The following is a 12,636-nucleotide window of genomic DNA, read 5'->3' as shown; positions in this document are numbered from 1 at the left end:
CCTTGCAGAGATGTCAAAAAGCTGATTTACAGGGGGGCAGGGAAACACTGGGAAATTGCACATATATGATTACAAATAAATGGCCATCTTTGTTTTCATTATTAGTATTGTTTTGTAATTATTAAAGCTCAAGTTTTATGTCAAATGCATATGTTCATGAACAGCAATTACATGAAGTATCTTTAGTGCCCAGGGATTAAAAAGGGGAAAAAAAAAAAGGGCATAGCTCTTCGTTTGATTCTATCTTGTTCATTCTCAATTTACTTTATTCTTTCTGAAGGGTTTTTAATAAGCAATCAGCCAACAGTGTCCATACATCACATGGGAACTTATCTCAGTATTCAGGAGATTTTCCTGCTCAGACGTTAGATGATGTGGGATGCCCAATTTATCATCGTTCACAAAACATTGGAGAGAAGAGTTCCTCTAGCAGCACAGATGTCCAAGGTAATACTTCTGTATTTCACCTGGAGTTCAGTTGCTAAGTAAAACTAGCAGGGGAAAAGAAAGATGTGTGATGTCTCTCAGAAATGTAGCACTGGAGGTATTAAAACATATTTTACAGTCAAAGCCTATAAAAGCAGTTAAGTGCTCGATGGTAAGGATGAATGGAAAGCTGCCTGTGTACATTCCCAGATTGTTTGACAAGGAAGATCAGATGCAGTTCCAACAGCAAGTCCTGTCAAGTTCAGTGTACTAAACCATTTCACTTTAGCAGCTGAAAATCTATTTCTTTAAATACTGCTTTGGTTTTAGGTTTTTCACAGAGGCATAGCTGTCTAGCTTCTGAAATCCATTTTCTTACATCTTGAAGCTTTTACATATGTGTTGTGATGATTTTTAAAATTTTTTTGTTACTATGCTGTATGTGTGTGTAACTTTTGCAGTATTCTCCTGTTTTGAATATAATCTTAGTCTTTAAGTAGAATGTAATTTTGTCCTTGACCTTTGGAATTTGTGGGTTTTCCTTTCAAAAGTAATGCGAGGGCCACCACCCTTCAGATCGTGGTCAGTTGGCAACCAGAGTGGAGGAATGTGCAGCGATTCTGAAAGTGCAGGAGGAAGCAGTGAGTCAAGATCCATGGATTCTCCATCTGCTAGCCCAGGTACAGCTACTCTTACTGCTACACTAATTTGAAGTCTTCTTTCAACTGTGGTGCTAATAAGACATCATTGTTAGTTTAGCAAATGTTGGACAGAGCCTATAATGAGAGCACCCAGTTGGGTGGAACTGATACTTATAGCTTCCTGAAAATCTTTCTCATCTGCTAGGGGATTTTAAAAGACGACTTCCCCGAACACCTTCCACTGGTACAATGTCATCTGCAGATGAGCTTGATGAAAGAGAGCCACCATCTCCTTCAGACTGTGGTAATGTTTCCATACCTGAAGTGCCCAAAAGACTCTTTGCTGTAAAGTGAGGCTTTTCTTTTCAATGTGCTATAGAAAAGTATGCCAAGGAGCCTGTGCTTACCAGCAGTATTGTTTGTCATTGCAGTGTGTATCCACTTGAGGCTGAGAGATGAAAAGTAATGTTCAGGTCATTTTGATGAAGCTGTGCAGTATTGTTCTTGCACAGCCTTTGAACGTTTTCTAGCATCTTCACCCTCCTGAGTTAAACAAAGGATCCCATTACCCATTCCTTTCAGATATTTACGTTTAAAATTAGCCACATGGCACTGAGGTATGCAGAGATCACTTCTAAACTTTGCAGTGAAATGCAGAGTTACAGAGACTTGGTAACTGGCAAATTGGGAAAAAAAACAGTGGATCCCAATATTTAGGGTCATAACTGAGATTTTTACTGTTCTCAACTTTGGATAAGCAAGTTTGGTAATGTCTCTCTCAGACGTGGGCAGACTGTTTTTCATTCTCAAATCTGGGCTGTGCAAAGCCAGTGTTGCCACAGGTACTGAAACCTGAGTAACTGGCTTGTCAGGAATAGCTCCATGGAGTGTCTGCAGAGCTTACAAACTAGTTCTGAAATACCTGTAGCACTTGCTCATTAAAGCATCTAGGAAATTCTTCAGGTAGTCCTTACTTCCAAAATATATGCTTTGCCTTCTAGGAATCAGCCTGTACTTAGCACTACTTGTAGACCCGTATTTAAGTCATGGCAATGTGTTAATGCAAACTTTCACTTGGAGTGTGTTGTTTAATTAATACTCGAGCTTTTAAGAAGCTTTCTGAGCAATTGACTGCATGTGTTTACTTTAGGTTTACCTGTAAAACAAAGGATAGCATTTTAAGTAAGTTGTTTGGATGGAAAAAAAATGGCCACAAAAAGCAGCAGTTGCTATTCTGTTTTGGAATACTCTGGAAAATATTTTGGTGTTTTCATAGGAGACAGAATCAGTGATTCTTTATTTTCCATGGGTTCTGCTGTGAGTGCATGTGAATTCTTCCCTGCTGCCAAGTGTTTCAGAAACACTACAGGCTGAACCATAATGTCATCTTCCGTCCTCCAGTACAGGATTTTGAAAGGCATAGAAAGAAGCTTTTGTGCATAGTTGCTTGCCCGCAGGGCAGTTGGAATTAAATGTATTCATGTTTTCATGTGCTTATTAACGCAGGACAAAACAGAAATGCTGAAAAATGCCAAACTGGTGGTTTTGTTCCACTTGTATGTCACATTTTTTGATAGTTGTGTCTGTTATTGTAAACTGTTACATTGTTTTGCCTCAGTGTGTTGGAAATACTTTTGATTGCTTTGATAGTTGCTATTGCTTACAGAATTCTGGGTTCTGCAGCATGCCTCTAAACAAATCAGAATGATTACCCTATCCTAATAGCAGATATTAGAATGACTGTAACAGAAATTCTCTTCAGGTTTAAATGATCTGACATCTGAAACTGCAAATTCTCCAGGACCTTTTAGAAATGCTAATATGTCCAAAGCAGCACAAACACACAAACTACGGAAGCTGAGAGCTCCATCTAAATGCAGAGAATGTGACAGCTTAGTGGTATTTCACGGAGCTGAGTGTGAGGAGGTAAGCGGAAAAACAGTCTAAATTACTGCTTGGGATTCTGTAAAGCCAGGAGTTTGGAAAATTGTGCAATTTTTCTGTATGAAAAGTACAGACTTTGTGGCTTGTAGAATCATAAACTCAGAGCAAAAGCACAATGGACAAATAAACCTTTCTTTGTGCTCACTCAGGGGGTCACAAAAAGCAGAAGTACTTCTTGAGCTGTGAGATTGTATCAAACCATGCTGGTGGTGTGTTTTTGTTTTTGTTTTTTTTTTCCTCCCCTGTAGTGCTCACTTGCATGCCATAAAAAATGTTTAGAGACTTTAGCTATTCAATGTGGGCACAAAAAACTTCATGGAAGGCTTCACTTGTTTGGAGTGGAATTTGCCCAAGCTGCTAAAAATATTCCTGATGGCATTCCTTTCATCATCAAAAAGTGTACGTCAGAGATCGAAAGCAGAGCACTGAATGTCAAGGTATAGTCAAGTTTGTTTGTAAATCCCAAGTATGAACAGTCTCTATCAAAACAAAATTTCTTCAGATGTCAGTGCTGTACAGTTGATAGCTTCTGTTTTACACTTGTTTTTCACTTTTCTCTTAATTTCAGGGCATCTATCGTGTAAATGGAGCCAAATCAAGAGTTGAAAAGCTGTGCCAAGCTTTTGAAAATGGGAAGGATTTGGTTGAGCTCTCTGAACTCAATGCACATGATATCAGCAATGTTCTCAAGCTGTATCTCCGTCAGGTATGTGCTCAACAGGTCAAATGGAAAACCAAAGTCACGTAGTATGTTTCCTCAGTGCGTAAGGGGAAAAAATATCCTTTTCAACAGCAGCAGATAAAATGAATGCCTTGTATCTTAGCAATAGGCTTCTTTTCACGTTGCGTTATAAGCTGTATTTCACGTGGGCACAATGCCTCTTTAAATGTTAGTACTAGAAACTACAACAAGCTTATGTTACAGTGGAGATTTCATTTGTAAAACGTGTTTGGCTGCTTACTGCTTGTTGAAAATATTTTCGTATTCCTGCCATCTCACACGGCTGCCAATATATTGCTGTTAATACCTACTGACAAGTATTTCATGAGGCATTTGCAATGGTCACAGTGTTATGTTTATCGTCACAGAATGGTTTAGGTTTGAAGGGACCTTAAGGATCATCTAGTTTCAACCCCTCTGCCATGGACAGAGACACCACCTACTAGGTGAAGTTGCTCACGGCCCCATCCAAACCTGGTCTTGAGCAATTCCTGTGGATGGAGTATCCACAGCGTGTCTGGGCAACTTGCTCCAGTGCCTCACCCAACCTCATGGGGAAGAATTTCTTAATGTCCGATCAAAATGTAGCTTCTTCATGTTTGAAGCCATTACCTCTCATCTTCTCAATACATGCCTTTATAAAAAGTCCCTCTCCAACTGTCCTGTAGGCCCCTTTCAAATACTGTAAGGCTGCTATATGGTCTTCTCAGAGCCTTCTATTCTCTGGGCTGGACAACCCCATCTCTCTCAGCCTGTCTTCAATGAGATGTGCTCCATCCATCTGATCATCTTTGTGACCTTCCTCTGGACCCACTCAGAATGTTCCATGTCCTGCACACTGCCGAACACACTATTCCAGGTGTGGTCTCATGAGTGTGAAGTAGAGGGGGAGAATCACCCCCCTCAACCTGCTGACCATGTTTCTTTTGATGCAGCCCAGTTGGTTTTCTGGGCTAAAAGCCTGCATTGCTGGCTCAAACTAATCTTCTTATCAACCCACACTTCTAGGTCCTCTTCCTCAGGTCTGCTCTCTATCCGTTTCCCCCCCAGGCTGTATTTGTGCTTGGGATTGCCCTGACCCAAGTACAGGACCTTGCACTTGGCTTTGTTGAACTTCGTGAGGTTGACATTGCCCCATCTGTCACAGTCCCACTGGATGGTATCCCTTCTGCCCAGCATGTCAACAGCACCATGCAGCTTGGTGTTGTCAACAAACTTGCTGAGCATGCACTTAATCCAACTGTCCATGTCACTGGCAAAGATATTAAACAGCACCAGTCCCAGTACTGGCCCTGAAGGAATACTCCTAGTCACTAGTATCCACTTGGACATCAAGCCATTGACCATTTGAGTGCAATCATCAAGATAATTCCTTATCCTTTCCAATTTAGAGCCAGGATGTTGTGGGGACACAAGTCCAGGCAAATTATATCTATTGCTCTTCCCTTGGCCATCAGTGCTGTTACCCTGTCGCTGCCATCAAATCTGTCAGAAATGGCTTTCCCTTGGTGAAGCCATGTTGTCTGCCCCCCATTGTGTCCTTGTGCTTCACGTGCCTGAGAGTTCTCAGGGTGATCTGCTCCATGATTTTGCCAGACAGAACTCTGACTGGTCTGTAGTTCCCTGGGTCTTCCTTTTTTTTCACTATTGGGAAGTGGGGGTTATGTTGCCTGTTTTCTAGTCACTGTGAACTTCACCAGACTGCCAAGACTTTTGAAATAGCAGCTTAGCAACTTCATCTACCTGCTCTCTCAGGATCTGTGGATGGATCTCATCAGGTCCAACAGGCTTGTGCACCCACCAATTCTTTAGATGGGCTTGAACCTGTTCTTCGCTTACAGTGAGCAGCTTTTCCTTTTTTCCTATTTTGGCGTTTTAGGTTCTGCAGCTTGGGCAGTGCAGTTAGAGCCCTTGCTGGTGAAGAATGAGGCAAAAAAGTAATTGAGTACCTCAGCCTTCTAATTCTCCTGGTTGACCAGGTTCCCTATTTCCTTCTGGAAAGGGCCTGCCTCTTCCTTAGTCTTGTCTTTTTTTTTATCATTTATATATCTATAGAAGCTTTTCTGAAGGGATTATGCAAGAATGGTCCATCTTTTTCTTTCAGAATGGAGCTTTAAAGTTCCATGGCTGAGTTTTCTAAAAGAATTTCAGTATATATCTGAAAATATTAGGCTGGGATGTTCTGCAGTGAAGTTACTGAGTCACTCTGCAAACCTGTTAACCGTGAGAGGAATTCAGAATTCATGCACCTGCACTGCATGGTCCTGTCCTGTTCCTTATGCTGGCTGTCAGAGATGAACATTCCAATCCTGGGATCACCACCATTAAGAGCTTTGGAAAAATTGCAAAGATGTACTCTGCCTACTGACTCTGGTTAAAAGGTAGTGAATGATATCCATCATGCTGGGGGAGCTGTTGGAGACACTGGGCTGCATTTTGAATAGGGTTCACAATTTAAAAGGATCAACATCAAATAATGTGTTTGCTTCTGGCCTTGCTTCCTTTGTGGCTGGTCTGGTGGCTTTTCAGGCAAAACTGCTCACTTTAACTGTAGGAACAGTGCTAGAAACACGCAGTTAAGACAGTTTGAGAATCCAGAGTTACAATGTATTTGAGAATAATTATTAAAATAAATTATTTTAAGTTTTAGTCTCCCTGTTTTTTGTTTTTGTCTAGCTGGGGATAAAGCAAATAGCCAGGTTGTGTTTCAGGGTTTTGTCTTCTTTAGTAGCTTGTTTATTATCATTAACATTCATTTTCATACAAAGAGATTATTCCAGTCACAATTAACAATAAATGTTACGTGGCTTAAAATCCATTTTTTAAGAAAGGAATAGGACTAAAAAAATGGATGCCCCATGTGATATACTGCCAAAGACTGGAAAAGTAAACAACTGCTCCATTTTCATGGTATTTGTGCATATGCAGATCAATCACTTTCTTGAAATCTGTACCTGCATTGATAAATGCTCAGTCTTGAAGCAGGAGAGGGCTAGCAACAGCTCTCAGGAGATGGGTGTGGGAAGCTGTTTTTGTAACCTGGGATTGGATTTGACAAATGGTGCTTTGTACTAAAGACGTCATCATCTAAGAAAAAATGCTAGCCTGGACAAAGTTGAAGGAAAAGGAGGAAAACGAAGTGGAAATTGAGGCTTGAGTATGCTTCTGAAATGTTCTTATTTCTTCAGCTTCCAGAACCTTTGATTTTGTTTCGGCTTTACCATGAGTTCATTGGACTTGCAAAAGAAAGCCAGAACGTTAATGAGGAATTGGATGCTAAAGAAGCTAGCCCCAAATTAAAGACAAGACAGTCAATCTGTATTGAGCTGAACAGGGTCATCATTAAAATTAAAGATCTTCTGAAACAGCTGCCTGTACCAAACTACAACACTCTTCAGTACCTTATTGGACACCTTCACAGGTGAGAGAAGACTTTAAATTCAAACTGATGTGGAAAGAACCAGCTACCTGCTGTGTGCTGGGAAACTCCTGTACTCATCTGATGACCAGAGGAAGAAGTTGCATGTGCCTTAGAATCCATTCCTTCTGTTGCCACTTGTTTTTCTAGTGTTAAGAATATGACATGGGAAGAAAGGAGGGAAAGAGCTGACCTCCATTATTCTTGATTCTTTGCTAGCATTTGAGTCAGCAAGTAGTAACTAGTAGCAGCTTTAGGGCCCTAAGTATGTTGAAAATCAGGATATGACCCAGAGAGGGCAGTGATTTGGTGCAGTTAACAGAAAATCGAAACTTGTATCATGTCTATTAAAACAGTTTGCTGGTTAAATTTCACTTGCTTGTCCTCTAAGCGCTGGCTTGTATGATGCTTGTGTGCCAAGCTGATGACTACCAGGAAAAACGGGTAATGTACCACTGCTATATCACTACTGGGAATGAGGGAGGCCTTCTTCTCTGCAACTCCAGAAACCCCAAACAGCCACAAATAACATTAACCAAGCAAGACATAAAGATCCTTGTGTGGAAAGCACCTAGTCTAAGCTGCTGTTAAATGCAGTCTGCACTGGAGATTCTGCCTGCCTACCACCTTCATTGTTTCAATTGTCTTTAGACACAAGATAATATTTTAATCTTTAGATACAAGATAATATTTTATTATCAAAAATGTTTCTGAAGTAGTAAACCCTTCTAACCCTTGGGATTTTGGTTTCGTTCTTGTTCCCGTATTTGCAGGGTTACAGAACAGTGTGATGAAAATAAAATGTCAGCCAGCAACCTTGGCATAATATTTGGCCCAACTCTCATCAGGCCACGTCAAACAGATGCTACAGTTTCTTTGTCATCACTTGTGGACTACCCCTATCAGGCCCGAGTAGTGGAGCTGCTCATCACACACTATGAAAAGATATTTGATGTTTCAATGAAACTGCTTCTGAGCACAATTCAGGCTGAGGAAACAGTCAGAGCTGCTGTAACAGCAGAAGAGAGGGAGCCACGTCAGCAGAGGAAGTCCTTAGTTGCTGTAAAAGAAGTGAGTGGCTTTTCCTTGTGCCGCTGCAGCGTGCCATCTAAACCCCTGTGAACACATGCTTATTAAGCCTCTGTGGTTTGTTGTTGTGGTTGGGGTTTTGGAGTTGGGGTTTTTTGGGGGGGAGGAAAGGGGGGTAGTTGAGTGCCTTCCCTCTTGTTCTCATTGACTTTTTGCACTGACTTTTGTCAGCAGGATGTTCTTATGTCTCAAAGTGAAAGCAGAGCCTCAGAAACAGCTGCCTTGTTTTTGGATTCAAACACTAGCAGGAATACAAAAGAACAAGCAGATACATCTGTGACTGGTTAGTGCACTTTTATTACGTCTGGGGATAGGTGAATAAGTAGCTGTGCATGCATTAGATTATAGGGCATGCAGCTCTTTGGTTTAGACAGAAGGAAGTGGTAAAACCTACTTATCAGTGCTTGGTAATACTGATTAGCTGTAAGAGGAACAGTATTAAATCCTTGTGAAGGCTTTCAAGAAACGTGCTTACAGAATTAGAACTCAAAGTATTTGATAAGAAAATACAATAGTGTTTTGGTTTCTTCCTTTTTACAAAAGAAGATAATTATTCTATGACCCTGTGCTGTGACTTTAGACTCTGAAATCTGCCGTGGTGCTGCAAACCAATATCCAGTAATTTAACATGTTCTGACCATTGCTTTCCCCAGAATGTGTATCATTGCTACTCACTGGAACTAAACCAGAAGGCCCTGGGAAAAGTAATTCCCTGACAGAATCATTGGCTGTCAGCATTCTGGATATTAATATTTCTTCTTCAAAAAAGCCAGGTTTGCTAACCTTACTTTAAAAATATGCTCCACAGTTTTATTTGTTCTGCTCATCTACCTGTGCTCCTACAGTGCTTTGCTTTAATGAAGGTGTGATTTCAGCTACTTTATTTAGGAGTTGAGACATTTACGTGATCCCTTCTATTATATTGATTTTCAGGTGGTGTCACCAGTTCAGTCATGCCCTGTACATTAGCAGTGCAACATTCTGAAACATATGAAAACTGAAAACATTCAGGGATGAGAGAGCACCAGCTAAAATGTAGTACAATGTCTCTCTGCAGGTTTTTCTCCTTAGTCTCCTTCTTGGTGATACCTGTACAGTAGGTGTTTTACTGCTATTGAAATGCTAACATTTGCGTAGAGTAGGGTACTCCTAGTGTGCACGCAAGGCAATGTTATCCCATTCAAATCCCATCCAGGCATCAGTAATGGAGGCCATATTCTGTTGACAGAAGTCTCGCTTATTTTTGTATTTGATTCAAAGATCTACTCATGTCTACTTGTGTGTTTCTAGGTGATGCTGTGAGGCCAGCTTCAGAGAGAGACGAGGAGTCATCTGTTTGTTTAGGTGAAGAGAGCTGCAAAGTTAATTTGCTTCCTGCAAAGCCTAACCGCCAGCTTACCAAGGTTCCCTTGCGGGTTCCAAGGACGAAGCCCGCCCCTCGCCCTGTGAGCCTGCCTGCAGAACCAATAGTTCCTCCCTCTGTGTTGAATGAAAGAAATTCACGAAATGCAGCGGCAGTAAGTCCAGAGAAGCTTGGCAGGAGCCCCACTATTGAAGAATTTTCAGAGGTGAGGGCACTCCCTGCTGTTAATGCCTGCTACAGGCTTCCTTGCTACGACACCCAGATGCTGCGGAAAGCCTGGGACAAGCAATACAAGCAGGGTGACATCACAGCAAGAACAGCCATGAGCATGACTAACGTGCCCCAGGAGAACCGGGTGCTGGACACTGCGACTGCAGCTGCCTTGTCTTCAGCCTGCAGCACTGCTAACAGCATAACCAAGGCCATTCTTCCTAGTAAGCCATATTCCCTGTCTGTCAGGTCAGGAGGAGCAGCAGGAGAAGGGAATGGTACTGATGCCAATCCTCCTGCTGCCTTCAGGGCACCAAGAACATTGCAGCCACCCCCAGGGACATTTTATAAACCACCCTCTAGCAAAACAAAACAAAATGAAGAGGGTTCTTTTGCTAAAACTTGTGCACCAAGCAGCACTAGCTCTGTGCTTCCCCAGGATAATACTGTGAAATTGGCTAGGAGCTCTGTACTTCCATCGGGTGATCCTGAGCAAAACACAAATGAACAAAAACCTAGCTCAGAGGAGAGTCACCCCACAGATCTGAAGCCTACTTACCAGAGACTGAGACCAAAAAGAATCCAAGAACTGGAACACAGGGAAGCTCATTTTGTATAGGGTGCAAGTTACTCTTGGACTCTGTGCCATTTGTTGTGTTGCCAGAGGAGGTTTCCCTTTGCCCCTTTTATTCTTTGCCTTCCACTAAGGAATCCTACCTTTGTGCCATACTTGAGTTATTTTTATATTTGCAGCATTTTAAAAATGGGGGAGGGGGAGGTCTGGGGAGTTGTGAAGGAAATAGTCAAATGTTTTGTAATTCAGTAGCTTTCCATGAAGACTTCCTGCATTCCCAGTCTAGATGCAGCTAATGGGGTCATTGAATGAGATACTGCATTTCATTGTGTGGAACGGAGTCCTCATCCACAGAAACAGCCACTGCACTTGGCAGTGAAAGGAGCCATCTTTCATAGCAGGTATTATGAAACCTTCCAGTTTTATTATGTTCACTGTCTCAGCATAAACCAAAGCTTGTGCTTTGCTCTGTAAAAGCATTTGTTCTCTTTTCTAATTTGTGTAATTAAAGCTTTGTTCCCAAACAGACTCAACGTCCTGGCCAGTGTGGCCTGTAATTCTGTACCATATGTGTATATTGTAGGCAGACATGCTTATCTATTGCCACTTTCATGTATTGTCACTTTAATTTGTTTTGCTGTACAGCAAGGATGCACTTACTAAACTTTAGAAGAAGCAATCAACCCACATCTAGTGTCTTGTGTATCTTAGTGAGTGGGGCAAATGTGCACAGCCTGTTTTGTTTGGATCCCCCTCTGGAGAGACTGTCAGTGAAGGTGGTGCTGTCTTTCCTGGGTGAATGAACAGGCAGTGGCTGGCTTGCTGTAGATCAGTTTCACCATGTGTGACTGAAATGAAGAGCATTGTGTCCAGGTTTCAGTGAGAGCTGAAAATAACCAAAAATGTGCATTAGTAGGTGCATCGAATGGTTTTTGCTTTGTATTAAATGCTTGCTATATGTACACTACATTTGTATTTGCTTTAAAATATATTAACTTGTTAACACTTGAGTGACTCCATGGCTTCTCTATCTGGATTTCCTCTAACTTATTAAAAAACAGATGTAGCACAGTATTCTGCTGCATCCTTCTCTCAGGACCAGGGAGGATGGCAAACTTTTCTTGGAGACTACAATTTGCTTGACCCTTCCTTGCATACTGTAGAGCACAGTTCGTATAGCTGCTAAGAGAACCAAAAGGCTTCTCAGAGGACAGGAGAAGCAAAGAATCACTTTTTTGTTATAACATAAATATACTTGACTTGCCTACTCCCATTCCCTTTGCCCTTGTTCCCAAAATATCCCAAATAAAATCCCACATTGCATTCAGTGGATGTTTTAGTTTCCAGAGCAGAAGATACTAAAGTCACAGTGCTGAGCTTCCACTTCCATGACACATTTCCATGGAAGCCTGACACGCAGCCTTTGCAGAGGCAATGCTAGCAGCCGTTTCTTTACGGAGCTGCTCCTATAGAAAAGCTGAAGATGCCAGGTGCTGCTGTCTGCCCAGACTGGTATTGTGAGTTGTATGATAAAAAGGAGGGGGGGAGGATCCTACACCCTGGTTCATGAGCAGATATAGCATTGATGACACCTTATGGGCATTACATGAGAACCTCATAACACAGCTGTGAAAGGATGATGCTTATATAAATTAGGGCCACAAGATAGCAAAAGAATTTGTGAGCTACTATGAAATCTATTGTCTTGCTATATCTCAGTGTTTTGGCATACACCTAGCACTGAACTGACCTCTCAGCTCCTTGGCTCCCAACATAAGGAAGGCAGGGACCTTGCTGAGTACAGAGGAGGGTCACAAAGATGATCAGAGGGTTGGAGCACCTCTCCTATGAAGTCAGGCTGAGAGGAATTAGAGTTGTTCAAGTGGGACAAAAAAAGGCTTTGGGGAGACCCAATAGCAGCCCCCCAGTACTTAAAAGGGACCTACAAGAAAGCTGGAGAGAGACTTTTTAAAAGGGCCTGCAGTGGCAGGGCAAGAGAAAACGGCTTCAGGTGGAAAGAGGGTAGAATTAAATTAGCTGTTAGGAAGAAGTTCTCCACTGTGAAAACAGTGAAAGAACAAATTGCCTAGAGAGGTTGTGGATGCCCTGTCTGTGGGAAATACGACCAGGTAGGATGGGGCTTTGAGCAGCCTGGTATAGTGAAAAGTGTCCCTGTCCATGGTCAAGGCAGTTGGTACAAGATGATCATTAAGGTCTTTTCCAACACGAACTTGGTTCTGTGAATATGCT

The 12,636-nt window shown here is 41.9% G+C and overlaps 1 protein-coding gene across 2 annotated transcripts in view; it reads left to right on the top strand.

The window, feature by feature from the left end:
• The window catches only part of ARHGAP29 (Rho GTPase activating protein 29), a 50,034-nt gene extending 38,701 nt beyond the window's left edge, over positions 1–11,333 (top strand). Inside the window, exons 13-23 of one of the 2 annotated variants that reach the window (XM_054384501.1) lie at positions 281–447; positions 978–1,106; positions 1,273–1,371; positions 2,830–2,993; positions 3,260–3,448; positions 3,580–3,717; positions 6,921–7,153; positions 7,924–8,221; positions 8,411–8,522; positions 8,893–9,012; positions 9,530–11,333. In XM_054384501.1, coding sequence (XP_054240476.1) covers positions 281–447; positions 978–1,106; positions 1,273–1,371; positions 2,830–2,993; positions 3,260–3,448; positions 3,580–3,717; positions 6,921–7,153; positions 7,924–8,221; positions 8,411–8,522; positions 8,893–9,012; positions 9,530–10,431 — 2,551 coding nt within the window. In that variant the 3' untranslated portion in view covers positions 10,432–11,333. The remainder of the gene's footprint in view (positions 1–280; positions 448–977; positions 1,107–1,272; positions 1,372–2,829; positions 2,994–3,259; positions 3,449–3,579; positions 3,718–6,920; positions 7,154–7,923; positions 8,222–8,410; positions 8,523–8,892; positions 9,013–9,529) is intronic. The other variant, XM_054384502.1, reaches the window with a different exon arrangement.
• The last annotated feature ends 1,303 nt before the right edge of the window (positions 11,334–12,636 follow it).

The sequence above is a fragment of the Indicator indicator genome, chromosome 10 (genome assembly GCF_027791375.1).
Source record: "Indicator indicator isolate 239-I01 chromosome 10, UM_Iind_1.1, whole genome shotgun sequence".
Lineage (NCBI taxonomy): Eukaryota > Metazoa > Chordata > Aves > Piciformes > Indicatoridae > Indicator > Indicator indicator.
The sequence above is the reverse complement of the archived record's forward strand: the minus strand, read 5'-3'. Positions and strand labels throughout refer to the sequence as shown.